The sequence below is a fragment of the Salmo salar genome, chromosome 17, assembly GCF_965601325.2.
Source record: "Salmo salar chromosome 17, fSalSal1, whole genome shotgun sequence".
NCBI classification, from domain to species: Eukaryota; Metazoa; Chordata; class Actinopteri; order Salmoniformes; family Salmonidae; genus Salmo; species Salmo salar.
Window position 1 is genome coordinate 62,669,119 of NC_138307.1, and position 27,572 is coordinate 62,696,690.

A 27,572-nucleotide genomic window follows, 5' to 3' on the forward strand; every position below is an offset into this window, starting at 1 on the left:
GGGCTAAACCTTTTTAGGGAGATTTATTTCTCCCTAAATGTATGATTGTGGTTGATTAGATTTTTTTTGTTTTTTTGGTTTAGTAGTTAGTTAGTTAGTTAGTTAGTTAGTTAGTTAGTTAGTTAGTTAGTTAGTTAGTTAGTTAGTTAGTTAGTTAGAATTGTGATGTTTTGATAGAGTACTTCACAAATGTGTGAAAGAGTATTTATTTAGAATGTTACTGTGTTGTTTGGTCTGTTCTTGAGCAGAGGGTTAGTACCCATTGAGATGGGAGCATCCTGAGTCTCTGTTTCCAGTTGAGATAGTTGGGCTGCTTCTGCCACTTATAGCCATGTTTCCAAGGCGATGTGGAATGTGAAGTGTATCTGAACAGACAAATATATCGCCACATTGTATACTGAGCAATTTCAAGTGCCTTATTACTTAATACCCATTCTTATAATTGCTCATTGATATTTAAATTGATGTTTTATATTTTCAGGTGATGAAATCTTTGTTAGATGGTGGTGCAATTTAAGGTGACAGTCATAGATGTAGAAAAGCACAAGATCTTCTGAAGCCTAAAATGTTTATTTTCTCCTTGTGGTCGTGGAAGGCATAGGTTTAGTACAAGGGGGAAAACATGTAATTTAATCGAATTCATCCTTGGAGGTTTGGATGGTATTTTAACACGTGTGTGCGTGTGTGTGTGTGTGTGTGTGTGTGTGTGTGTGTGTGTGTGTGTGTGTGTGTGTGTGTGTGTGTGTGTGTGTGTGTGTGTGTGTGTGTGTGTGTGTGTGTGTGTGTGTGTGCGTGTGTGTGTGTGCAGGGGTGTTATGCACCCCAAAAATCTATGTGAAGATGGCTGGGGGGTGGTCCTGAGGGGGGCTAATTTGGCATTTTTCAATCACCTGAAACAGTTTTTTTTCTGCAATCTAGACCCATAATCATTATGCTTTAATTATATGTCAAAATATGTATTTTTTTCTGCATATCTAAACATGCTTCTTGAGCTGTCTGTATCCTCCTGACTGGGGGTTCTTTTTTTAAAGAAACTAAATATTCTTCTCTGCATCTCTGCTCAAATCTGGGTAAAAGATTGAAAGGAATGTGTGTCTTATTCAGTACATTTAGTTATTGATTGCTTTTATAAAGTCTACTAACCTTGCCAGCAGGCATGCCAGCTAAGATAGTTAGACAAGCTAGATAATCTAACTTGATAGCCTGAAATGGCTTCATGGTAGCTATTTATGAGGTCGGGAGATTGGGAACCTATCTGGGCTAGCTAAAACCAACTTTATAGAATTGCTAGGTGGCTAGTAGTATCACAGAGAAAACAACGACAACAACACACACACACATATATATATATATATATATATATATATATATATATATATATATATATATGTGTGTGTGTGTGTGTGTGTGTGTGTGTGTGTGTGTGTGTGTGTGTGTGTGTGTGTGTTGTTGTCGTTGTTTTCTCTGTGATACTACTAGTACTGCATGTGCCCCATCAGATTTATCCTGTTTAATTAATATATATATATATATATATATATATATATATATATATATATATATATATATATATATATATATATATTAATTAAACAGGACAAATCTGATGGGGCACATGCCCCAGTGGGCATGATGTTTCTGTGTGGTCTGTCTGTGTACAATAGAATGTGTGTGTGTGTGTGTGTGTGTGTGTGTGTGTGTGTGTGTGTGTGTGTGTGTGTGTGTGTGTGTGTGTGTGTGTGTGTGTGCTTTGCTCTATAAGAGACCCTTAGCATGTCAAAGCACCAAGTGGCATCTGTGAATAAAGACAACCCCATAGAAACACAAGCCACACATTGCATTCAGGGGGGCAAGAAACACTAAAGGATTCAACAAACAATGTTGTTTCTGTCCTCACCTCACATTCCCTGTTTGAAAAGTGTCTCAAAAGCAAGTGGCTTCCAAAGACACACTCTGAAAGACAAAGATACAAGACAAACATTTATTTTTGCCTAAACACATGTAAACACAACATGGTCATCATACTGTACATTTTGTATCACGTTTTATAAAGCTATATCTATTATATTGTTGTACAAAATCTAGAATTGAACAGTGTATCAGTATGTGTTAGATGAGTACTACATCCAGATGGAACATGTGTTTATTGGAGTGACAATATTATGGTGGGAAAGAAAGAATCATCGTTTAGTGAATGAGAAAACAAATGCAATTCTGAGAGAATGATTTCTAGAGAACGGACCACTGCCGTGTGACATTTAAAACTGAACTAAAGTACACTCAACTGTCCCACTTTTTTTTTACTCTGTTGCATGTTTGGGCTTTGTGAGACTGACGATCAGCCGAAGAGGAGAATCAAGTGGTAACCTGCTGAATCTGTAGAGAAAAAAATCCATTACTGACAAACAATGAAGTGCTGATGTGTGTTCGGCATCCATTTTGTCTCAACTTGTAAATGAGTGATGAGTGAAAAGGGACACAGACTGACCGTAGGGAGAAACTGTGAGACCAGCTGCTACAACATGCAGTGTAGTATTGGAAACATCTGGACTTCTTCCAGATATCTGGGGGAATTGTTATTGAAACATATTCTAAGTCTTGTCTCGAGGGAATGAACCATTTTGAACCATTGTAGGTGTGACTTCACTGAAATATCTCTTCAAATGGACAAACAGAATACAAATGATAAAAACCTATTTTGTGGAAAATGTATATACAGCAATGTACAATCTTCCAAAAGGTTCTTCAGCTGTCCCCATAGGAGAACCATTTTTGGTTCCAGGGAGAACCCTTTTTGGTTCCACGTAGAACCCTGTGTGGAAAGTGTTCTACATGAAACCCAAAAGAGCTCTATCTGGAACCAAAAATAGTTATTTGAAAGGGTTCTCCTATGGGGACAGCCGAAGAACCCTTTAAGGTTCTAGATAGCTCCTTTTTTTTCTTACGAGTGTACAGGGTGTTCATTTTTCAGTTGCGTCAGTATGTAAATCGAATCATTGTGCTCTCATCCACTGTGGCTCACGGCTCCTAATACGGTCGATATATTGTCTGTTAAAAACGTATTATTTGAATTGTATATATCTCTATAGTATACATTATACGTCATTTGGATGAGGTACAGTTGAAATGTACATTGGTCTACACATGTTTAATAATAGCTATCTGAATGTTCCCTTCCCTTCTCACCCTCCCTTATCCTAATATGATACTCCCTCACCCCTAATGTACAGTAATAATGTTAGTTATTTCCTTTGGGCCATTAGTTGATTGTTTAGTAGTTCTGGACAGTGAAGTTGAGTGTTAATATCACTGGCCACTCACTTATGAAGCTGTAAAATATTAACCATATTCAGTGGAGTTATGGTGTCATATTCAATTTTTAAATCAATTCAAATAAAATGTATGAAAAATGTTTCATGGCATTTTGTGTCCAGATTATTGAAATGATAGTGGTGTGGAGAAATGTATCACTTGTTTGGTCGGAATTGGAAATTACGCACATTAGGTTTTTATTTAGCTTTCATATTAAGCCTCCATAATTTCATATGAACATGCAATTACTTCAATCAGGATGAGTAAACATTACACATATTTGGACATCATTTCAAACTTTATTTTTTTAAATGTAGTCGATAATTAGGACAGGTCAACTCCAGTTGTAAACTACAATAACAGTTTTACTCAGAGTTCACCTGGAGAGCGGGGGAACTACAAAGTGAGGTATAATAGCAGGAGGACCAGAACTAATACTGGACACAACCTCTTACACACTAACAACTGTACAGTACAGTAGCTAATGTATACAGTCATCTGACAATAGTTTACATCTTTCACTGTAGATAACATTAGAAAAGGAATTTCCTTTACATCAATGAGTACTTATGTTTCTTATTAACGTATTCCCTCAAATTGTTACAAAAGTTGTTAGCAATTTTTCTGTTGAGGGAACCAGCAAAATAACCTTTAAAACCCCAGTAAAGACATGAGGTTTTAACTTGAAGCTGCTTTAAATCAAGACATGCAAGAAAGGATGTTTTATTTGAGAATAATTTTGTCACCTCAAACAAAAAGGATGTTATGTAATATGAACAAAAATCCAATATATTTAGTTTTTCCAACAATGACACTGAAAAATGTTAAGGTAAGCATTTTAGTAAGAAATGCTTAATTTGTATTATTCACACAGAGTATTAAATCCCCTACAAGATTTTCCTATGAGAAATTAGGAAAGAAATACATATAAACCTACAGGACAAACAAATAGGAACCATGTTGAGATAGGGCAGTATAAGCATCAACTTCCACTTCCTGCTTCCCATGATGCACCACTAATCCATCAGGGTGCGTTCCCTCTTCTTCCCCTCCCGCTTCGGCTTCTTGGCATCTGCAAGAACAGGTGGGCATCAGGTTAGAATCTACATGCCTACTGTCACTTACCCTGCAGTCAGGTTTTAGAAGATTATAACCTGCCTTTCAGTCTTCCATGAAAAGTGAATTTGCTAGTTTTTCAGATATCATCAACCATTTGGGTTTTAGTAGAACATGTCATTGGTCATCAAACAGGGAATATCTTTTGCTATTTTTATTTGGGCCTTAACTGGCACTCCACTACAAGCTCCTGTCTCGCTCACTCATTCCCTGGGTGTGTTGCTAATCCTACCACTGGACTGAGGAGTGCAGGTTTACTGTGCATGTGGACAAACATGAAAAGTGCTTTATCATCGTCCCACAAGAGTGGCTTTAGTACCTGACAGCTGTGACAGGAACCACAGTCCATATCCCCTTCTCTGGTCTGATGAACAGGAGCAACATAACCCCCACACACACCCTCCATACATATATTCTGCTGTCTGTCTGTCTGTCTGTCTGTCTGTCTGTCTGTCTGTCTGTCTGTCTGTCTGTCTGTCTGTCTGTCTGTCTGTCTGTCTGTCTGTCTGTCTGTCTGTCTGTCTGTCTGTCTGTCTGTCTGTCTGTCTGTCTGTCTGTCTGTCTGTCTGTCTGTCTGTCTGTCTGTCTGTCTGTCTGTCTGTCTGTCTGTCTGTCTGTCTGTCTGTCTGTCTGTCTGTCTGTCTGTCTGTCTGTCTGTCTGTCTGTCTGTCTGTCTGTCTGTCTGTCTGTCTGTCTGTCTGTGTTTAGAAGAGCGTGAGGAGGAAAGTAAACAGCAAGGAAAAGGCAGGACTCATCTAAAGTCTGTTTCCCCCAGGAGCTCCTATCATTGTAGATTACAGGGTGGGATGTTGTTGGTGGGCGGTAACAGACGAGGATGTCAACTGGCTAATCAACACCTGTTTGTTTTGTACCTGATCTAAAGCAAGTTCCCACCTGCCACTAATTTAAGATCCTCCCACGTCAATTTGTTGATGAAAGCCTCGCCACCCTCTCCAGCTATTCTGAGAAAAACGTCCTCAACATAAACAAACACTCCATCAATACTACTGTACGTTGCCGCTCCACTACAACATATTAGAACGATTCAAACTGGATTTAAATTTACAGCACATGAATCGATCTACTCACCACCAATGCAGCATTAGCCAATGTACAGTACCAAGCCAAGTCGTATACAGTACAATAAGCCATCAGCATTAAACATGAACAAAGTCATGTAAACATTGAGGAATCATTTCCTTATCCTTCACATGCCCTTTAGTAATCTATGTGAAACATCCTATCAGCAGTGGAGCATTCATGTGAAGAATGTGATGATAAGCAGCATATAATGTATTGTAAATCATCCCCATGCTAATGTTTTATCCCTAATAAATGAACATGCAATCCATCGGTAAATACAGAAGTAATGATTACTTACGTGTATAGAATTTACAAATCACTAATAAGTGGGTATAAATGAACCCGTTGTAAGGGTCGATATGCATCAGGCCAATGCACAGACCTAGAGATGACTCATGATTCACAAGTGTCTAACTGATTGATGATAGCCTACCAGATGTTGCCTGTGCTACTAACTTGCATAATGTGTGTGCAATCACTCGAATCCTCCTCAAATATAATGCTAACGTCAACGTCCCAGGGACCTGCTATCTAATCTATACATTTCTCATAAGCATACGGGTTGCGGACAAGCCGAGAGAGTTCTGTGAGTTTGGAGATTGGGACGTGGGTGTTCATACAAATCCACTGAAAATTGCTCCTCGCTCCATTTGTTTGGCCAGTTTTAATTTGTTTAACTGTGTTTTTGCCTGTGCCTTTGTCAGCACATTTGGCTCCCTAGGGAGACAGAGAGAATCACATTCCCTCTGCGAGCCCTGTCTGTGAGATTGGAGCTCTCACCATGCCGGAGTGCTTTCTGCTGCATAGGCACATTACTGTGTACTCTCTCCGCTCTCATTTCTGCCACCGCACTTTTAACACAGACTCATAATAATTAGAGCGGCTCGGAGAGAATGTGTTTTTAACCGGGATACCGTGAAACAGGCCGAGTGCAATAAGACTGAATTCTGTGTCTGAATGGGCTTTCTTGTACACAGAGACACAACAACACAGCCCTTCTCAGGGGAATGATAAACCGTCGCCGGCCCCAAAACAACTCCTTGACGGCAGCCACAGGGTTTTCATCACTATAAAGCCTTTTGTTTCCCCCCAAATCATCTCTGACATTCTCCGCTCCCCACTGTGGCTACCCTGCTCATTCTTCTGAGTAAGGAGCGAGGAGAATTCTACAGGTATTCATAATGTTTCATTTCTGCTTCATTTCTGTCGCTCTCTGTTTTCCGGCCTTTCCGTTTCATTCCGTGGGGCCCGTCTCTACCTGAGGTTAGACAAGGGAGAAGCTGACACTGAATCTCAGATCGCTCCCTTGCTGCTTTGCTGCATTGTCTCCTCAAGACTATAGGCCTGACAGATGTTTTCTCCATTGCTCCTGGCAGCAGCAGACAAGGTGGCTGTTTAGAATTGTAAATATGACTGGGTGGATATGGTGGCCCCAGCCGGAAGTGAGATAGTCCCTCGCTCTGTAGCCGGGGTTCATTACAAGTCCTCTGATCCCTCCTTTGTGACTCTGACTGGCCTGGAATCCCCTTCCAACACACACAAACACACACAGAGGCAAGCGCACACACACACACACACACACACACACACACACACACACCACACACACACACACGCACTCACACACACACACGCACTCACACACACACACGCACTCACACACACTCACACACACAAACATTGTCAGCCTCTCTGTTTCCCAGTAACCCTTTAGCTTACCAGGGCTTATCTGTCAAATGGCAGACATGGGAAATCATACTCTCAGATAGCAGGTCTTTCTTTTCAACTCTCTCCATTCTTCTTCTCCACCATCATCCCTCCCTCTTTTCACACTGTGGTTCTCACCCTCCCCAGGGCAGTAGGCCCGACTTAAAACAGGACTGGCCTCCATCACACAGGATTCATTTGGGAGTATATGATCATTCATACAGGTACAGTGCTATGCAATCCTGCTCATGTGCTTGCGCACACACACACACACACACACACACACACACACACACACACACACACACACACACACACCCACACACACACACACACACACACACACACACACACACACACACACACACACACACACACACACACACACCCACACACACACACACACACACACACACACACACACACACACACACCCACACACACACACACACACACACACACACACACACACACACACACACACACACACACAGAATAGAGATTACGATTAAATGTTAATCACTGAAGAAATCATGTTATTTCTGTGTCACCTTGCTATTTCTGTCACTGAAATGCATGTGCACTGAAGAAATACACCATCACAAATATGCTTTTAATTTGGATCAGATTCCTTACATGTGACATCCTAAATAGGCTTTGCTCGGATTATGTGTAAAGATATTGTAGTTTTTTTCGAGAGCCATTAACCAAGCCAGGGGTTCCACTCCACTGTCAATCTGACATGTTTTTTCTGTCACAGTGAGTCTTACAGTCTTACCAGCTTTTTACCCTTTTGATTTCCCTAACTCCCAGGTTATTAGGATGCGAGGGAAACTTGAATTGAACCCAAAATCACAATCAGATTGACAGGGGTGAGTGTTTTTCTCTGTCCTCGAGCAGGAAAACTGTCTTAACTATAAGCAACCTGCCTGAAACACAATGAGGCTCTGGTCCAGTCGCTCCTGGAGAGTCTGTTCTGTTCTGGCACACCCTCTCATATAGCAGATTACTGCTGCCAAATCTACCCTGATTCCAGTTTCACACTCTCAACATATCACCACTGTAGCCTACTTCTCAAAACGCAGTCAGATTGGACACAATGTACACACTAGCCCCATGAGTCCTTTACTGGCAACATCGTGCAGCATTCATTCGATGTTTAAACAACTTCTGTTCTCACTTGATTGGTTTTAACAGTGGGAGTCATCAGCTAAATAACAGACAAGTGGCAGTTTATGTGGGGAAAATAGATGAAAATCTTTGTGTTGTCTTCTACATGTTGGTAACATTCTGTCACTGTATTAATGATGGAGCACTGAACTGAAGTATTCATCTGATTTACTTTTGGAACATTTTGTCAAGTTTGGACATGAGATCTTATAACAAACTGAATGGCAAAAAATGTTTTATGTTAAACATGGTTTGACGAATGATGAATGGCAATGTTCATCAGCGCATTGAATGAAGTAGTTAGACAAACAGGGCTAACTGTGACTCACCTAAATATTGAATATGCAATTTAATTGATATCAAAATATCATTATTCTATTAAGATACTCATTTAGTTCATTGTATCAGACAGGTGAAATGAACCAAGACTAAATACATTAGAAATCTATAATGTCTGTTGGGCGAAATGCCAACTAAAACCACAATCTGCAATCCCTGCATGTCACGTTCTGCGATCTGTAGTTCTGTTTGGACAAACTCACATGACCATCTCAGTCTCACTGCTTTACATAATTGAAAGAGAAAAATCAATGTTTCTTGACGTCTCCTGTTGTCTTCTTTAAATGGGTGAGTCTAGATGTCTACTGGCAGTTACTGAGAGAATGCAGCATTACATTTTCATACTTGACTGCTCAATACTTGTATTTACCTTAGTTCACCCTAGTTGAAGAGTTATAGAAATCACTCCCACTGAACATTTTAGGCTCAGTGAAGGGGCTAATTCCACCATCGTGGAGCTGGATTAAACATGAATCTCTGACAAGTCTAGCACTATCGCAGAATGAATCATTCAGCAGGATGTGGCGTCTTCAGCAGGATGTCATTGGCGTGAGCTGTGAAAGTACTGCCAAATAATATGCTAATAAATATACGTTAGCAAGGTTAAAGGAAGAAAAAAGTTGACTGAAAGTGGCGACGTGCTTTAAATATGAAGCATAAAGGGAGCAGGTGAAAATGGTCCTTTTCTGACGGTTTAATTACCCGAAAGTAATATCATCTTCCAACGCTTCCGCACATTTATGGAGATTCACTCTCCAATGTATTGACTATTGTGTTTAAAATGGATCCTTTAACTTTGTGTTTTGTCCTCTCCAACCATGTACAGTACCAGTCAAAAGTTTGGACACACCTACTCATTCAAGGCTTTTTCTTTATTTTGACTATTTTCTACATTGTAGAATAATAGTGAAGCCATTAAAACTATGAAATAACACATATGGAATCATGTAGTAACCAAAAAAAGTGTTAAACAAATCCAAATATATTTTATAGTAGCCACCCTTTAAAGTAGCCACCCTTTGCCTTGATGAAAGCTTTGCATTCTCTCAACCAGCTTCATAAGGTAGTCACCTGGAATGCATTTCAAAGTGTGCCTTGTTAAAAGTACATTTGTTGAATTTCTTTCCTTCTTAATGCATTTGAGCCAATCTGTTGTGTTGTGACAAGGTAGGGGTGGTATACAGAAGATAGCACTATTTGGTAAAAGACCAAGTCCATATTATGGCAAGAACAGCACAAATAAGCAAAGAGAAACGACAGTCCATCATTACTTCAAGGTCAGTCAATACGGAACATTTCATGAACTTTGAAAGTTTCATCAAGCACATTCGCAAAAACCATCAAGTGCTATGATAAAACTGGCTCTCATGAGGACCGCCACAGGAAAGGAAGACCCAGTTATCTCTGCTGCAGAGGATAAGGGTTCCTGAGTGGCACAGAGTCTAAGGCACTGCATCTCAGTGCTAGAGGCATCATTACATACCCTGGTTTGATCCCGGGCTGTATAAAACCGGCCGTGATCGTAAGTCCCATAGGGCGGCGCCCAGCATTATCCAGGTTAAGGGAGGGTTTGGCCAGGGTAGGCCATCATTGTAAAATAAGAATTTTTTTTTAACTGACCTGCCTAGTTAAATAAAGGTTAAATAAAAAAAATAAAAAAAATAAGTTAATTAGAATTACCAGCCTCAGAAATTGCAGCCCAAATAAATGCTTCACTGAGTTCAAGTAACAGACACATCTCAGCACCAACTGTTCACAGGAGACAGCTAGAATCAGGCCTTCATGGTTGAATTGCTGCAAAGATACCATTACTAAAGGACACCAATAATAAGAAGAGACTTGCTTGGGCCAAGAAACACGAGCAATGGACATTAGAACGGTGGAAATCTGTCCTTTGGTCTGATGCATTCTGTAGCGACACGCCATCCCATCTGGTTTGTGCTTAGTGGGACTATCATTTGTTTTCAACAGGACAATGACCTAACACACCTCCAGGCTGTGTAAGGGCTATTTGACCAAGAAGGAGTGTGATGGAGTGCTGCATCAGATGACCTGGCCTCCACAATCACCCGACCTCAACCCAATTGAGATGGTTTGGGATGAGTTGGACCGCAGAGTGAAGGAAAAGCAGCCAACAAGTGCTCAATATATGTGGGAACTCCATCAAGACTGTTGGAAAAGCATTCCAAGTGAAGCTGGTTGAGAGAATGTGTGTGCAAAGCTGTCATCAAGGCAAAGCATGGCTACTTTGAAGAATCTAAAATATAACAAATATTTTGATTTGTTTAACACTTTTTATGGTTATTACATGATTCCATGTGTTATTTCATAGTGTTGATGTCTTCACTATAATTGTACAATGTAGAAAATAGTCAAAATAAAGAAAAACCCTTGAATGAGTAGGTGTGTCCAAACTTTTGACTGGTACTGTATATAGATTTTTAGCCTAGTGATATATTGACTGGTACCTACACTATTTCCTGGTATTGTAAGTTAAGCATTCACTAAACATGTGTTCCCTTTGCAGGGGTTTAGCTTACAATTCAAATCCCTCAGGATATACACTACTGGTAAAGACATATATGTACTATATATGTAAATCTATGGCTTTGCTGGTATGCTCTCCCACACTCCCCCTCATTCTACCTTGCAGCTTGGTCTTGGGGATCTTGCCGCAGGGCTTGGTGGCGCTCACTGTGTTAGGACAGGTAGCATCCATGAGAGCGCGTTTCAGCACCCCTGTCCGGTTCTTTTTCCCCGTCGCCATGTCACACTCTCCCCAGGCCTGGAAGTCATACTTGCATTCACCTGCAGAGAGATGGTTACAACAGACATACATGTACAATACAAAACACACATTTTACAGGATTGTTACAGACATACCTAATGTTTATACACTACCGTTCAAAAGCTTGGGGTCACTTAGAAATGCCTTGTTTTTTAAAGAAAAGTACATTTTTTGTCCATTAAAATAGCATGAATAATTGGGATCGGTGTCCCTTCCACGGGACGGTTGAGCTAACGTAGGCTAATGCGATTAGCATGAGGTTGTAAGTAACAAGAACATTTCCCAGGACATAGACATATCTGATATTGGCAGAAAGCTACAATTCTTGTTAATCTAACTGCACTGTCCAATTTACAGTAGCTATTACAGTGAAATAATGCCATGCTGTTGTTTGAGGAAAGTGCACAATTTTGAACATGAAAAGTTAATAATAAACAAATTAGGCACATTTGGGCAGTCTTGATACAAAATGTTGAGCAGAAATGCAATGGTTCATTGGAATAGGGTCTAAAACGTTGCACATACACTGATGCCATCTAGTGGCCAAAATCTAAATTGCACCTGGGCTGGAATAATACATTATGGCCTTTCTCTTGCATTTCAAAGATGATGGTACAAAGAAAATACAAAAGAACGGTTGGTTTTTTCTTTGTATTGTCTTTTACCAGATCTATTGTGTTATATTCTACTACATTCCTTTCACATTTCCATAAACTTCAACGTTTTTCCTTTCAAATGGTACCAAGAATATGCATATCCTTGCTTCAGGGCCTGAGCTACAGGCAGCTAGTTTTGGGTATGTCTTTTTAGGCGAAAATTGAAAAAAAGGGGCTAATCCTTGATCAGAAATACAGTGTAGACATTGTTCATGTTTTAAATGACTATTGTAGCTGTAAATGGCAGATTTTTTTTATGGAATATCTACATAGGCATACAGAGGCCCATTATCAGCAACCATCACGCCTGTGTTCCAATGGCACGTTGTGTTAGCTAATCCGAGTTTATCATTTTAAATGGCTAATTGATCATTAGAAAACCCTTTTGCAATTATGTTAGCACAGCTGAAAACTGTTGTGCTGATTAAAGAAGTAATAAAACTGGCCTTCTTTAGACTAGTTGACTATCTGGAGCATCAGCATTTGTGGGTTCGATTACAGGCTCAAAATGGCCAGAAACAAATAACTTTCTTCTGAAACTCGTCAGTCTGTTCTTGTTCTGAGAAATGAAGGCTATTCCATGTAAGAAATTGCCAAGAAACTGAAAATCTCGTACAACGCTGTGTACGACTCCCTTCACAGAACAGCTCAAACTGGCTCTACCACCTAGCTAATGTTAGAGTTAGCCACTTAGCCACCTAGTTAACATTCACAACGAATTAGAATAATTAACATATCATACGTATTGCAGATTTGTAATATATTATATGAATTGCAATTCATAACATATCATACGAATTGTAATTTGTAACATATCATAGAAAATGGATGGACAGCCACAAATGAATACATACCATATCAAACTAATTTGAGTGTCCCAGATTTGTAATTTCTATGTTACGTTTACCCCTAAGTCCAGGTTGCTTGTGTTATGGTGATTGTAGCACCCAGAAGACATCCCATAGGTTTAATACAGCTGATCAAGCAGAAAATTAAATGCAATTACATTTTTCGGCCTAGAATTAGCAATTAAGACCTGGACCCTCAAGCTCAGAGAGCTGCTGTTCTGGAACATCCTTTCTTTTACTGGAAAAGGTCATTCTTTTCATATAATGTCTGATTAATTTTAGTTTTATCCATTAAATAATCTGATCTTTTCCTCAAAAACACCAGAACCGGTAATATTTGCAAAAATATTTACATTCCAACTATTCTCAGCCCCAGGACTTTCTTTATCAACCACCAACTAGTGCACCGTGTTATTAGCCAGTGTATGGATTTCCCTGCCAAGACCGGATTGTCTCCTTTATGCTCCATTTTGCCCAGTTTCTCCACTCTGAAGATTCCATCTGTCTTTCCCATACACAGACAGTCTGGCATTCTCTGCCTTTCAAAGAGGGCCTCCACTCTCTCACTTTATCTTTTATTCTCTTTATGGAAGGAAAACGTTTAAGCAGTCTACAGGTTGGATTTCATTAAGGATCTTATTTTACATTATAGTCAGTCCTCCTTAAACTCCTCCCCCAAGGATGCAGGGCAGTTCCAGGAAAGGATAGCCATGCCCCGTTCTTGTGTGTAAGAATGTGTCTGCATTCGTGTGTGTGTGTGTGCGTGTTTGTGTGTCTGTTTGTGTGTCTGTCATCCCTCCATCCCTCTCTCCCTTCCTTTTGTTGGACTCTGGCGTAGCTCCCTCTTGGCTGTGACACTCGTTTCCCTACTCCTCTCAGATAAAAGCTTGGGCCGCTGTCACCTGGCTCTGAATTCCCAGGGCACTCGGCTGAGGGGAGCAGGGGGGGGGGGATGAGGAGGGGTTGACAGGACCATTGTTCTGGGAATTCTACAGGGTTCTTCAAAACAGAGTGCTCTAAAAGCGTGTGCCTCTGTACCTATAATTTGGCAGTGAACACATGTAGCATATGGGCATGTGTGAACCTTACTCCTCAGCCTGAAGTGTCCCCACTTGCGCCAGAGAATAGCTAGCTTTTCATGTGGCGCTGACTGGTAAGACACTTCAGGTGGGTGGTCACGTGTGCTAGCAAAGCAGAGATCTTGGGTTCAAGCCTGAGCGTGAGCTGAATGAGGAGTAAGTGGTGCTCTATAAGCAAGTAGCCCATGCTCTGTTTGGATATGACACACATCTCTGCTGTATACACCCAGGCTGTAATTTCCTGAACCAGGCCATCATTCTCTGGGGATGTCCATTCACTGAATTGGAAGCAAAACTGAAATCCTACTCCATTGAGTAGCAGAATGTTTTCCCCTTTAATGGACATGGACACACAACAAAAAATATGACTAAAAGCATGACATAAAGTCCCTAGACAGGTCATGTTCGTGCTGTATTGTAAATGTGTTTTGAGTCCGCTCCCCATGACCACACACACACCTCCAAATTGCTTCTTCCAGTTACAGGGGATCTTGCAGCGCTGGGTCTTGATGGTCTGCTTGCAGTCGGTGCCAGTGCGTGTGCCTTCCCTGGTGCCCAGGCCGCAGTCACCCTCATTGGCCACGCACACACTCCACTGCCACTCCCCACAGTCCGACTTACGCTCCTTCTTCCCTGCAGGATCACACACACACACACACCAACCTATTACAGCAGTCATGTCTGGGACATAATTATGTGGGCTGTAATTAGGCCAGGCTAGAGGTACACTACCACCGTGAAAGGTCAAAGTATTCAAATATATAAAGCACCGAGATATGCATCTGTCATTGTGAGTCTGCAGTGAGCCCCCCTGCTTAAAGTGTATTATACACAAATCTGACCTGATTTGAGATTTACATCAAATTACCATTCATACCTTGTAGCAGGTACTGTAATAGGAGATCCCTCTCCATCCACATATCATCTGTCTGTCTGACTGCTACCAATCTGCTGGTGTTTCTCACCTTGTTTCTCAGCTTTCCCCCCCTCGCCTGCTGTCACTGTGAGGACCAGGAGGGCCATGACAGCCAGAAGCGTCCATTGCTGCTGTCCTGTCATGCTAGGAGAGAGGGAGAACAGACACAGAGGAATAACAAGTACAGCAACATATGTAACTCTGTGGGAGACATTCCATCGAAGGCCTCCCCTTCACCACCCTCTCATTTCTTCAGATGAAGGGGCAGACCTGACAAAGAACCACAGCATGCCCCTACTTACACGTATGCTTCACAGTTACAGGTGAAGGCAAGCTCAGGCTCTTTGTGGAATAAACGGTTGTTATTTGCCACAATGGGCTGCTGTGTGCTGCACTGTGCTCGTGTCTACAGACGTGTATGATGACATGGGGAAATTATAGGCTGTCAGACAATGATACAGATGATTTGGAAATAGAAATACACCTTTTTTGCATGTACTTTATGAATAGACTAACTGTTTCCCCTCCAGGCGCTCTCCGGCCTCCCAGCGGCCCAATAAAGAGAAGCACCGCTCTAATCGCGGGTGCTGCTGTGCTAGGGAACTCTGGGTGGTGGAATTAGCGCATTCATTCCCTCTTTTCACTTTCCCCCTGTTTATTTTGGAGATACCCTAAAACCCACAGAAGGGGAATCAGCGTGAGATTTAAGCAATTACCGAGCGTCTTGGATGCCAAAATGCTCCACTGTGTCCAAATTACTGCAAAAGGTACAGCCTGGCGGGGAAATCATTTACATTCGGCAATTTTAATTAATCATGAGCTGACATGGCTCTTACCGCCGCCCTGGTGCACTTGGCCCTGTATTTTTAGTCCTCTCCAGTTTGAGACTGCAGAAGTTGATGCACCCCACGTCTATCAGCGATGTAGGCAACGTGATAATCAATTTAAAAAGATGCCATTCAAACTCTCTCCTTAATTTTATTATTAGCCATTGTTAATAGAGTGTTCACTGGTTGAATTCACGTCTGCTCTCAGTGCATCTAAATATAATGAGTCTACTCTGAGTTTAACTCATCTGAACCCTTACAATACAGGGCTTGAACCCCCAACAGTGGAAGCATACGGCATACCCACATTAATTGAGAGGCAGAATAACATTTGATTGGATTTGAGGACCCCTTTAGACAGACTGTTTTCTTGCCAGAAGCAGTTTTGTGTCAGTCAAACTGCTCAGTCAATGTTCCATTCCTCGCTCTATTCCGAGAAAAATCTTGTTAGTCCAATAGCTTTGATCGTTTCTAAAAAAATAGACAACCTGCGAGGTCTAAAGTATTTTCTGAGAAATTCCCCAATCATACTCCAGGTTTGCAACCAACCCATTTTGGAAGCTACGACATTGTGACTTCTCAAAGAAGAAGTCTTTCCCTTTAATGATTCATAAGCAGTCTGCTGATGAGTTACAGTCCAGGAGTAGTTGAGGAAGGCTACAGGTTAAAGGGGGATATCAACCTCCTGCAGCGTTCAGTACATTATGTTCAGACAGCATAGTATGCTGAGGGGTAGACTACAGTGTTCCCCTCATTGCAATGGAATCAAGTGTTCCTCCTTTCACTCACTGGCGCTGTGCATGAAATATTTACACCAAATCCCTTTCTGTCTCTCAGAGAATGACAACACTTTCCATAATGGATGAATGGATTGATTCAGTACACTTGACTTTTAGATGCTACATACGCATCTCCATTGTAAACGTTTACAAAAAAAAACTAATTAGGCTTAAATGCCTTGCTCAAGGGCACATCGAATTTCCACCTTGTTGGCTCGGATATTCAAACCAGCAACCTTTTGGTTACTGGCCCCACTACTATAGAGCCCAATCGATAATACCTGAGTTGTCAGATGCTGTACACACCATGCATACTGTACCATACCCAGGATATCGTATGATATTTCACTGTATTTGGGGATAAAGTTACGATTTTTTGCAGCCTTGAACCCTGTGAAAAGTAATGTGGGTTTGACTTCCTAAGGTGCTACTTCACCCGCATTGGCCCATAGTGAGATCCAAACTGAGGTAAATAATCTGACAGACTAACAGCCAGGAAACATTGAGCCAGAAGAAAAAAAGATCAACGCACCGTTGATTCTTGAATCAAACCCTGTTCTGTCCTCTGTTTTTTCTCACTATCCCTCCCAACACCCATAGATCATTTCAAATAGTGGGATTTATATCTTCTCATGTCACAACCAGACACCCTATAACAGTGGGATTTATATCTCCTCATATCACAACCAGACACCCTATAACAGTGGGATTTATATCTCATATCACAACCAGACACCCTATAACAGTGGGATTTATATCTCCTCATATCACAACCAGACACCCTATAACAGTGGGATTTATATCTTCTCATGTCACAACCAGACACCCTATAACAGTGGGATTTATATCTTCTCATATCACAACCAGACACCCTATAACAGTGGGATTTATATCTCCTCATATCACAACCAGACACCCTATAACAGTGGGATTTATATCTCCTCATATCACAACCAGACACCCTATAACAGTGGGATTTATATCTCCTCATATCACAACCAGACACCCTATAACAGTGGGATTTATATCTCCTCATATCACAACCAGACACCCTATAACAGTGGGATTTATATCTTCTCATATCACAACCAGACACCCTATAACAGTGGGATTTATATCTTCTCATGTCACAACCAGACACCCTATAACAGTGGGATTTATATCTCCTCATATCACAACCAGACACCCTATAACAGTGGGATTTATATCTCCTCATATCACAACCAGACACCCTATAACAGTGGGATTTATATCTCCTCATATCACAACCAGACACCCTATAACAGTGGGATTTATATCTCCTCATATCACAACCAGACACCCTATAACAGTGGGATTTATATCTCCTCATATCACAACCAGACACTATAACAGTGGGATTTATATCTTCTCATATCACAACCAGACACCCTATAACAGTGGGATTTATATCTCCTCATATCACAACCAGACACCCTATAACAGTGGGATTTATATCTCCTCATATCACAACCAGACACCCTATAACAGTGGGATTTAGATCTCCTCATATCACAACCAGACACCCTATAACAGTGGGATTTATATCTTCTCATATCACAACCAGACACCCTATAACAGTGGGATTTATATCTCCTCATATCACAACCAGACACCCTATAACAGTGGGATTTATATCTCCTCATATCACAACCAGGCACCCTATAACAGTGGGATTTATATCTCCTCATATCACAACCAGACACCCTATAACAGTGGGATTTATATCTTCTCATATCACAACCAGACACCCTATAACAGTGGGATTTATATCTTCTCATGTCACAACCAGACACCCTATAACAGTGGGATTTATATCTTCTCATATCACAACCAGACACCCTATAACAGTGGGATTTATATCTTCTCATGTCACAACCAGACACCCTATAACAGTGGGATTTATATCTCCTCATATCACAACCAGACACCCTATAACAGTGGGATTTAGATCTCCTCATATCACAACCAGACACTATAACAGTGGGATTTATATCTCCTCATATCACAACCAGACACCCTATAACAGTGGGATTTATATCTTCTCATATCACAACCAGACACCCTATAACAGTGGGATTTATATCTTCTCATGTCACAACCAGACACCCTATAACAGTGGGATTTATATCTCCTCATATCACAACCAGACACCCTATAACAGTGGGATTTATATCTCCTCATATCACAACCAGACACTATAACAGTGGGATTTATATCTCCTCATATCACAACCAGACACCCTATAACAGTGGGATTTATATCTCCTCATATCACAACCAGACACCCTATAACAGTGGGATTTATATCTCCTCATATCACAACCAGACACCCTATAACAGGGGGATTTATATCTCCTCATATCACAACCAGACACCCTATAAGAGTGGGATTTATATCTCCTCATATCACAACCAGACACCCTATAACAGTGGGATTTATATCTCCTCATATCACAACCAGACACCCTATAACAGTGGGATTTATATCTCCTCATATCACAACCAGACACCCTATAACAGTGGGATTTATATCTTCTCATATCACAACCAGACACCCTATAACAGTGGGATTTATATCTCCTCATATCACAACCAGACACCCTATAACAGTGGGATTTATATCTTCTCATATCACAACCAGACACCCTATAACAGTGGGATTTATATCTCCTCATATCACAACCAGACACCCTATAACAGTGGGATTTATATCTCCTCATATCACAACCAGACACCCTATAACAGTGGGATTTATATCTCCTCATATCACAACCAGACACCCTATAACAGTGGGATTTATATCTTCTCATGTCACAACCAGACACCCTATAACAGTGGGATTTATATCTCCTCATATCACAACCAGACACCCTATAACAGTGGGATTTATATCTCCTCATATCACAACCAGACACCCTATAACAGTGGGATTTATATCTCCTCATATCACAACCAGACACCCTATAACAGTGGGATTTATATCTCCTCATATCACAACCAGACACCCTATAACAGTGGGATTTATATCTCCTCATATCACAACCAGACACCCTATAACAGTGGGATTTATATCTCCTCATATCACAACCAGACACCCTATAACAGTGGGATTTATATCTCCTCATATCACAACCAGACACCCTATAACAGTGGGATTTATATCTCCTCATATCACAACCAGACACCCTATAACAGTGGGATTTATATCTCCTCATATCACAACCAGACACCCTATAACAGTGGGATTTATATCTCCTCATATCACAACCAGACACCCTATAACAGTGGGATTTATATCTCCTCATATCACAACCAGACACCCTATAACAGTGGGATTTATATCTTCTCATGCCACAACCAGACACCCTATAACAGTGGGATTTATATCTCCTCATATCACAACCAGACACCCTATAACAGTGGGATTTATATCTCCTCATATCACAACCAGACACCCTATAACAGTGGGATTTATATCTCCTCATATCACAACCAGACACCCTATAACAGTGGGATTTAGATCTCCTCATATCACAACCAGACACTATAACAGTGGGATTTATATCTTCTCATATCACAACCAGACACCCTATAACAGTGGGATTTATATCTCCTCATATCACAACCAGACACCCTATAACAGTGGGATTTATATCTCCTCATATCACAACCAGGCACCCTATAACAGTGGGATTTATATCTCCTCATATCACAACCAGACACCCTATAACAGTGGGATTTATATCTTCTCATATCACAACCAGACACCCTATAACAGTGGGATTTATATCTTCTCATGTCACAACCAGACACCCTATAACAGTGGGATTTATATCTCCTCATATCACAACCAGACACCCTATAACAGTGGGATTTATATCTCCTCATATCACAACCAGACACCCTATAACAGTGGGATTTATATCTCCTCATATCACAACCAGACACCCTATAACAGTGGGATTTATATCTTCTCATATCACAACCAGACACCCTATAACAGTGGGATTTATATCTCCTCATATCACAACCAGACACCCTATAACAGTGGGATTTATATCTTCTCATATCACAACCAGACACCCTATAACAGTGGGATTTATATCTTCTCATATCACAACCAGACACCCTATAACAGTGGGATTTATATCTCCTCATATCACAACCAGACACCCTATAACAGTGGGATTTATATCTTCTCATATCACAACCAGACACCCTATAACAGTGGGATTTATATCTTCTCATATCACAACCAGACACCCTATAACAGTGGGATTTATATCTTCTCATATCACAACCAGACACCCTATAACAGTGGGATTTATATCTCCTCATATCACAACCAGACACCCTATAACAGTGGGATTTATATCTCCTCATATCACAACCAGACACCCTATAACAGTGGGATTTATATCTCCTCATATCACAACCAGACACCCTATAACAGTGGGATTTATATCTCCTCATATCACAACCAGACACCCTATAACAGTGGGATTTATATCTTCTCATATCACAACCAGACACCCTATAACAGTGGGATTTAAAGTTGAGGTGATGAAACTCCAGTTGGGTGCCAAAATGGTCCATTTTTATAGATATTTTTTTAATACATTTTTTATTTACCAAACAAATAAGAGTACAGATTATTGTACTGGACAATATACAAACGTTTTTGATAAAGATTATACGAAAAATAAAATTTTATTGAGTGAATATATTCGTGACTATTGTCCAATGTCCTCTGTCACATAAGCTAAAGTCTTGCCTGATTATGTATGTCCAGATGTCGATTAACACCCGTTTATTATGAAAATCACATTTATTGACTGTTATTGATGTGGGGATATTTATCATGTGGAATATATTACCTGAATGTGTTTGTACCTTTTTCATACCTTTATTGAAGTTGACTGTCAATTAGGTAATTGGTAGGGTTTGTGATGCATTCTGGGTAATATGTATTGCTATAAGAAGCTTAGAATTTCTTTGCTTGTTAGACAAGACATCCAGGTAACAGGTTGGCTTGCTGCCGGTTAGTGCTGAGCGATTAACAAACATATCTGTTATTGTCAGTTTTTTAAACAACTAATTGACCGACATCAGTTCTATTTCATTCAGTTTTTTTCTGTGAGCTCAATAGTCAAATTGCACAGTATCTCTATAGATGAATCAGATCCAGCCTGAACTGTGCAATATAGTAGGGAGTTGTAGTTTCCAGTAGGCCAATATTCTACATAGTTTAGCGTGTAAAACATGGTAATTAACTACAATGACCATAATCTAATTGTCCGGTCTGTGATTCCAAAGACAGTACAGTATGAAATTATGTATGTTTCTTTACGCCTGCTACGGAGGAGACAAGAATGCGGTATCGTGAGGTGATATAGAGAGCAGCTGTTGCTTGGCCCGGTATCTCTACCTGAAAATACATGATCAAAGTAATTGATAGTTTGTATTCAGCAGTCATAAAAGCATGCATTATTTACTTTGAAGAACCACAAAATAGTGATTTTTGTCAGACGCATAGGCAGCAGCTCTATAGAGATTAGATGATGACTTGGAATGAATTAAGAAAGTAATCAAACAAAACAAATGTAATATACACAAGAATTGAATTATTTTATTAAAGTAAAGTAATGTGAATAAATGATGGTTAATAAGTGATAAGCAGTAATGGGCAGTCACTACCATCATGGGACTTGTATTCATTGTTTTATTCTGTGTTGTTACAGCATTCAACACAAAGAATCGAAACCGAAATCAAAAACCTTTCATTTTTAATGTAACCGAAACCAAACCGACCTCAAAAAGCACTATGGCTCAGCACTACTGCCAGGTTTACAGGCATGATTGAAGCCTGTGTTCTCTTTGGTTAGAGATTTATTTGATTCCAGTCTGTAGATCTGCGTTGTTACAAAAACAAAATCCAAATGCATGGTCAACTTCACAGTATTTATTGGTTAATTTTCATTTCAATGAGAATTGAAGGTTATTTGTTGATGTAAAAAATGTAAATGTACCGCTTTTATGGTTGTCATTAGATTTGGGGTGGGGTGGGGTCGCGAGAAATTATTGTGAAAAAAAGTAGGGTCCCCAGATATTCTGGTGGGAAAAAAATGGGGTCCAAGCTGAAAAAGTTTGAATACCACTGGAAGTCAAATGAGAAAGCCTAATACGATGAGTCATCACTCCTATCTGTCACAATGAAGTGGGATTCTTTCCTGTGGCGTAGTGGGGAAGATCACAGTGTGGAGTGCTGGGTAGGCGTGTGAGGCCCAACCCCAACCACTCCATTAGAGGAGGACGACACCAAGCAGGCGGGTGCACCTCAGTCCTCCTCAGCCCTCGACAGAAACACTGTGGCAGACACAGTCATGAGCCAGGCAGAATTAGTCCTATCAAACACTCCATTTCCCCATTGATCTGTGAACAGCGGTGGCGGTGCTCAGTGAGGGAAGCAATGGAGGATAGCTAGCTAGACACTGGGCCTGAAATCGATGGGCCATCAATGAATCTCCAAGCGCTCCAGGGCTATGCACAAAAGGCTGTGCCACTCAGAGGCCAAGACGGGTCCTGGAGCTCACCACAAACTCCTTCACCTCCATCCCCGCTCCACTCCCTCTCTCATTGATACTGCTTCAATAGTTAAAGCCTCTATTCATATTACCTATTCATACTATCTATTCATATTATCTATTCATACTATCTATTCATATTATCTGATCCTTTCAGTAGCATTTGAACCAAAGGAACGGAGGCAATAAAGTTTTTAGCCGTGGAAGAAAAGAGCCGTTAAAATGAATAGATGAAAAGACAGTAGAAAGAGAAACGACTGGGGGGTATTAGCTTTCTAAAGTTACCTGCAAAATATTGGACCACAGTCATACTCCGAAGAACGAAATGTACACTTCAACTTTTTTTCATGTTTTAATATTTTGAACGGAATAGATGATATGGTAATCCAATCATTACAACTCTACTGGTATGATAGAGGGAAATATCCTAACAAATTAGGGGGATTTATGCACTAGCATGCTGTGGTAAGTAGCCATACATAAATAAAACATGCATTGAATTCTATCCTCCTGAAGGCTCAGAGGCAAATCCCCATTTTCTTAAACCAGCAAGAATTAACTTATACATAGATCGTATTTAGAGATAAGTGTAGCCTTTCAAAGCAGGTTAGGTTCAAGTAAACTTTCCGCTGTTCATCTAACCTCAGCCGCTCACAGATTACGAAAACAAATAGGCCTAAACAAACTTGTGAACAGGGAGCAGTAACTCCCTCCCTTCCCTATGCTATGCCTAGTATTGTTGTTGCAAAATGTAATGCGTACATGACAATATTCTGTTATCTTAGTGAGAAGGTGACCTACAGTAACGGTGTAACGGTGTTTATGTAGGCTAGAGAGATGGCTACCAAAGCCACTAAACCAGGGTGCTAAACCTAGTTCTGGAAATGACATTTGTCAGATTACAGAGTCCTGTAACTGGCTGGTCTCTGGCGGGTTTAAATACTCCTTAAGACTTCATTGTGATATCTTATTACTTAGCAATATGAAAGGTACAACAACCACTCATGCCTGGTACAGGGCTATGAGAGGGCCAGGAGTCTTTCCTGACTTTGTGAGAAACTCCAGGCCTTATTAAGATCAGGTCATCACATCACTCTCGATGAGGTGACCCCTAGTTTAAAACGTGATGCCAGACTATCTCAAGAGATCATGATTCACTTGTTGGTTTAGCTATTACTTTCTGTTAACTCTTATTGAAAGGGAAAATTAAGTTTGAGTATTTTTTGATTTGTCCTTGGGGAAAGTAGCATCGATATACACCTTTGAGATGTTTTAGTTATATTTTAGAGAAGCAAAAATATGCTTCACCCAGACACACAATACATTAAAAGGATATATTTCTTGTTGAGTGTTTGTCTGTTTGTGTTTCATCATCACACCTTAGGAGACATTTCTAAACAGATGAAAAACATCTTGACTACGGAGTGCAGTGAAAGACTGGTTGAAAACACAGCCACGAGGTATACAGTATGACCTGAACAACAGTATGACCTGAACAACAGTATGACCTGAACAACAGTATGACCTGGACAACAGTATGACCTGAACAACAGTATGACCTGAACAACAGTATGACCTGAACAACAATATGACCTGAACAACAGTATGACCTGAACAACAGTATGACCTGAACAACAGTATGACCTGGACAACAGTATGACCTGGACAACAGTATGACCTGAACAACAGTATGACCTGGACAACAGTATGACCTGAACAACAGTATGACCTGAACAACAGTATGACCTGAACAACAGTATGACCTGGACAACAGTATGACCTGGACAACAGTATGACCTGAACAACAGTATGACCTGAACAACAATATGACCTGAACAACAGTATGACCTGAACAACAGTATGACCTGAACAACAATATGACCTGAACAACAGTATGACCTGAACAACAGTATGACCTGAACAACAGTATGACCTGAACAACAGTATGACCTGGACAACAGTATGACCTGGACAACAGTATGACCTGAACAACAGTGTGACCTGAACAACAATATGACCTGAACAACAGTATGACCTGAACAACAGTATGACCTGAACAACAGTATGACCTGAACAACGGTATGACCGGAACAACAGTATGACCTGAACAACAATATGACCTGAACAACAGTATGACCTGAACAACAGCATAACAAAGCTCACAAAACCCCAGGAAAACAGATATTACTGTATTGCTAGATATTGCTGCACTGTTGGAGCTAGAAACACAAGCCTTTCGCTGCATCCGCGATAACATCTGCAAAACTGTGTACGTGACTAATGAACAGTGATTTGATAGAAAAAACCTCCTGCCCCAAACCTCCACCAGCCAGAGGAAGATAGTCATGGTTAACAAACCTCCACTAGTCATGGTTAACAATGGCTGTGGGTAAATGTTGTCTCCGTACATCAACCTTGGAGCTATCAAGCTGAGGGGGAGCAAGTCATTACTCATGATCCTCCATCCTTCATTAAGGCTTGTCACCATTTTTCAGTGTTCAGCTGTGTATGTTGTGTGTATGGTGTGTGTATTCCGATTTCTCAGTTGGAAAGGTCAGTCAGTGACTGAGTGACTGTATGACTGTATTATTTGGTGACTGTATTATTTGGTGACTGTATGACTATTATTTTGTGACTGTATTATTGTGCGACTCTATTATTGTGTGACTGTGTGACTGTATGATTGTGTGACAGTGTGACTGTATTATTGTGTGACTGTGTGGCTGTATTATTGTGTGACTGTGTGACTGTGTTATTGTTTGACCTGTGTGACTGTATTATTGTGTGACTGTGTAACTGTGTTATTGTGTGACAGTGTGGCTGTATTATTGTGTGACTGTGTGACTGTGTTATTGTGTGACTGTGTAACTGTGTTATTGTGTGACAGTGTGGCTGTATTATTGTGTGACTGTGTGACTGTATGACTGTGTAACTGTGTAACTGTGTTATTGTGTGACTGTGTGACTGTATTATTGTGTGACTGTGTGACTGTGTGACTGTGTGACTGTGTAACTGTGTTATTGTGTGACAGTGTGGCTGTATTATTGTGTGACTGTATTATTGTGTGACTGTGTGGCTATATTTTTGTGTGACTGTGTGACTGTATGATTGTGTGACTGTGTAACTGTGTTATTGTGTGACAGTGTGGCTGTATTATTGTGTGACTGTGTGACTGTATTATTGTGTGACAGTGTGGCTGTATTATTGTGTGACTGTGTGACTGTATTATTGTGTGACTGTGTGGCTATATTATTGTGTGACTGTGTGACTGTATGATTGTGTGACTGTGTAACTGTGTTATTGTGTGACAGTGTGGCTGTATTATTGTGTGACTGTGTGACTGTGTGCAGACGGTTCTCATTATCTCTACTAACAGCCACGTACTACCATTCTCCAGAGATATCTTCTTATGAACACAAACAGTGTGTGTGTGTGTGTGTGTGTGTGTGTGTGTGTGTGTGTGTGTGTGTGTGTGTGTGTGTGTGTGTGTGTGTGTGTGTGTGTGTGTGTGTGTGTGTGTGTGTGTGGTGTGTGTGTGTGTGTGTGTTGCAAGGTGCCGAATAGAGCAGGAATCTACATAGCCGAGGCAACAGGCTTGTTTAATGATAAAACACATTAGTAATGATGACAAGCAGTGGCTCAGTGAGTGCATCAGAGCTGAAAAGACTAAAATGGAAGATATCAAATTATGCGTGAATGCCTCCATTACATTCAACAAATTACATTTAGCATCTAGACACCCACTCTCTGTATCCCACACCCTAAACCCTCTCCATTTTCTCTTCATCAATTGCTCTCTATTACACTTTGAAACACACACACACACACACACACACACTATCCAAAGATCCTAGGATCTCTCCCTTGCAAAAAGCATACAGTCCATTAACCACCACTAGAGTATAAACTTTCCAAACAAACAGCCCCTCTTCATGATAAACAGAGTCTCAATGCAAACATCTCTTGTTTAGATATTTTTCCACTTGACTGCCAGGATATCTGTTGAGCTGTGAGCTGTTTGAAGTAAGACAGATGGGAATCCCATGTCTGTTTTAGAAAAGTCTGGCCTACCTAAATGTCTCTCAAAAAATGAGCAGTTTTGTGCTCATGTAGATCGTCTCACAACTCTCCAGATAAAATCAAAGTAAAAAGATGCCCTTTAAGCGTCTCCGTGCACCCCTGCAGGTTAGCGTGCAGCTCGAGCTGCGTTGCCTCAGCAGTTTAGCATGTTAAACACTGTAACGGTGCATTACCATTAGTCCTCCTGTCTTCTGCATTCAAAGGCTTGACTCAGCAACGATGCCCGTGTTTGTTTGTGTTTTGTTTCTGGCTCGTACAAATTAGCATA

General features: G+C 40.6%; 2 protein-coding genes across 4 annotated transcripts in view; one reads left to right on the top strand and one right to left on the bottom strand.

The window, feature by feature from the left end:
- LOC106576423 (muscarinic acetylcholine receptor M2) overlaps positions 1-1,334 on the top strand; it is a 79,904-nt gene extending 78,570 nt beyond the window's left edge. Inside the window, exon 3 of the mRNA XM_045699970.2 lies at positions 1-1,334. This exon is cut by the window's left edge and continues 5,751 nt beyond it. The gene's annotated coding sequence lies outside the window, so the exon portion shown is untranslated.
- Positions 1,335-3,591: 2,257 nt separating this feature from the next.
- ptn (pleiotrophin) overlaps positions 3,592-27,572 on the bottom strand; it is a 52,722-nt gene continuing 28,741 nt past the window's right edge. For 2 of the 3 annotated variants that reach the window (XM_014153494.3, XM_014153495.3), the window contains exons 2-5: positions 15,064-15,158; positions 14,558-14,731; positions 11,374-11,535; positions 3,592-4,384 (exon numbers count right to left, since the gene is read on the bottom strand). In XM_014153494.3, the coding sequence (XP_014008969.1) occupies positions 4,329-4,384; positions 11,374-11,535; positions 14,558-14,731; positions 15,064-15,158 (487 nt within the window). In that variant the 3' untranslated portion in view covers positions 3,592-4,328. 3 annotated transcript variants of the gene reach the window in all.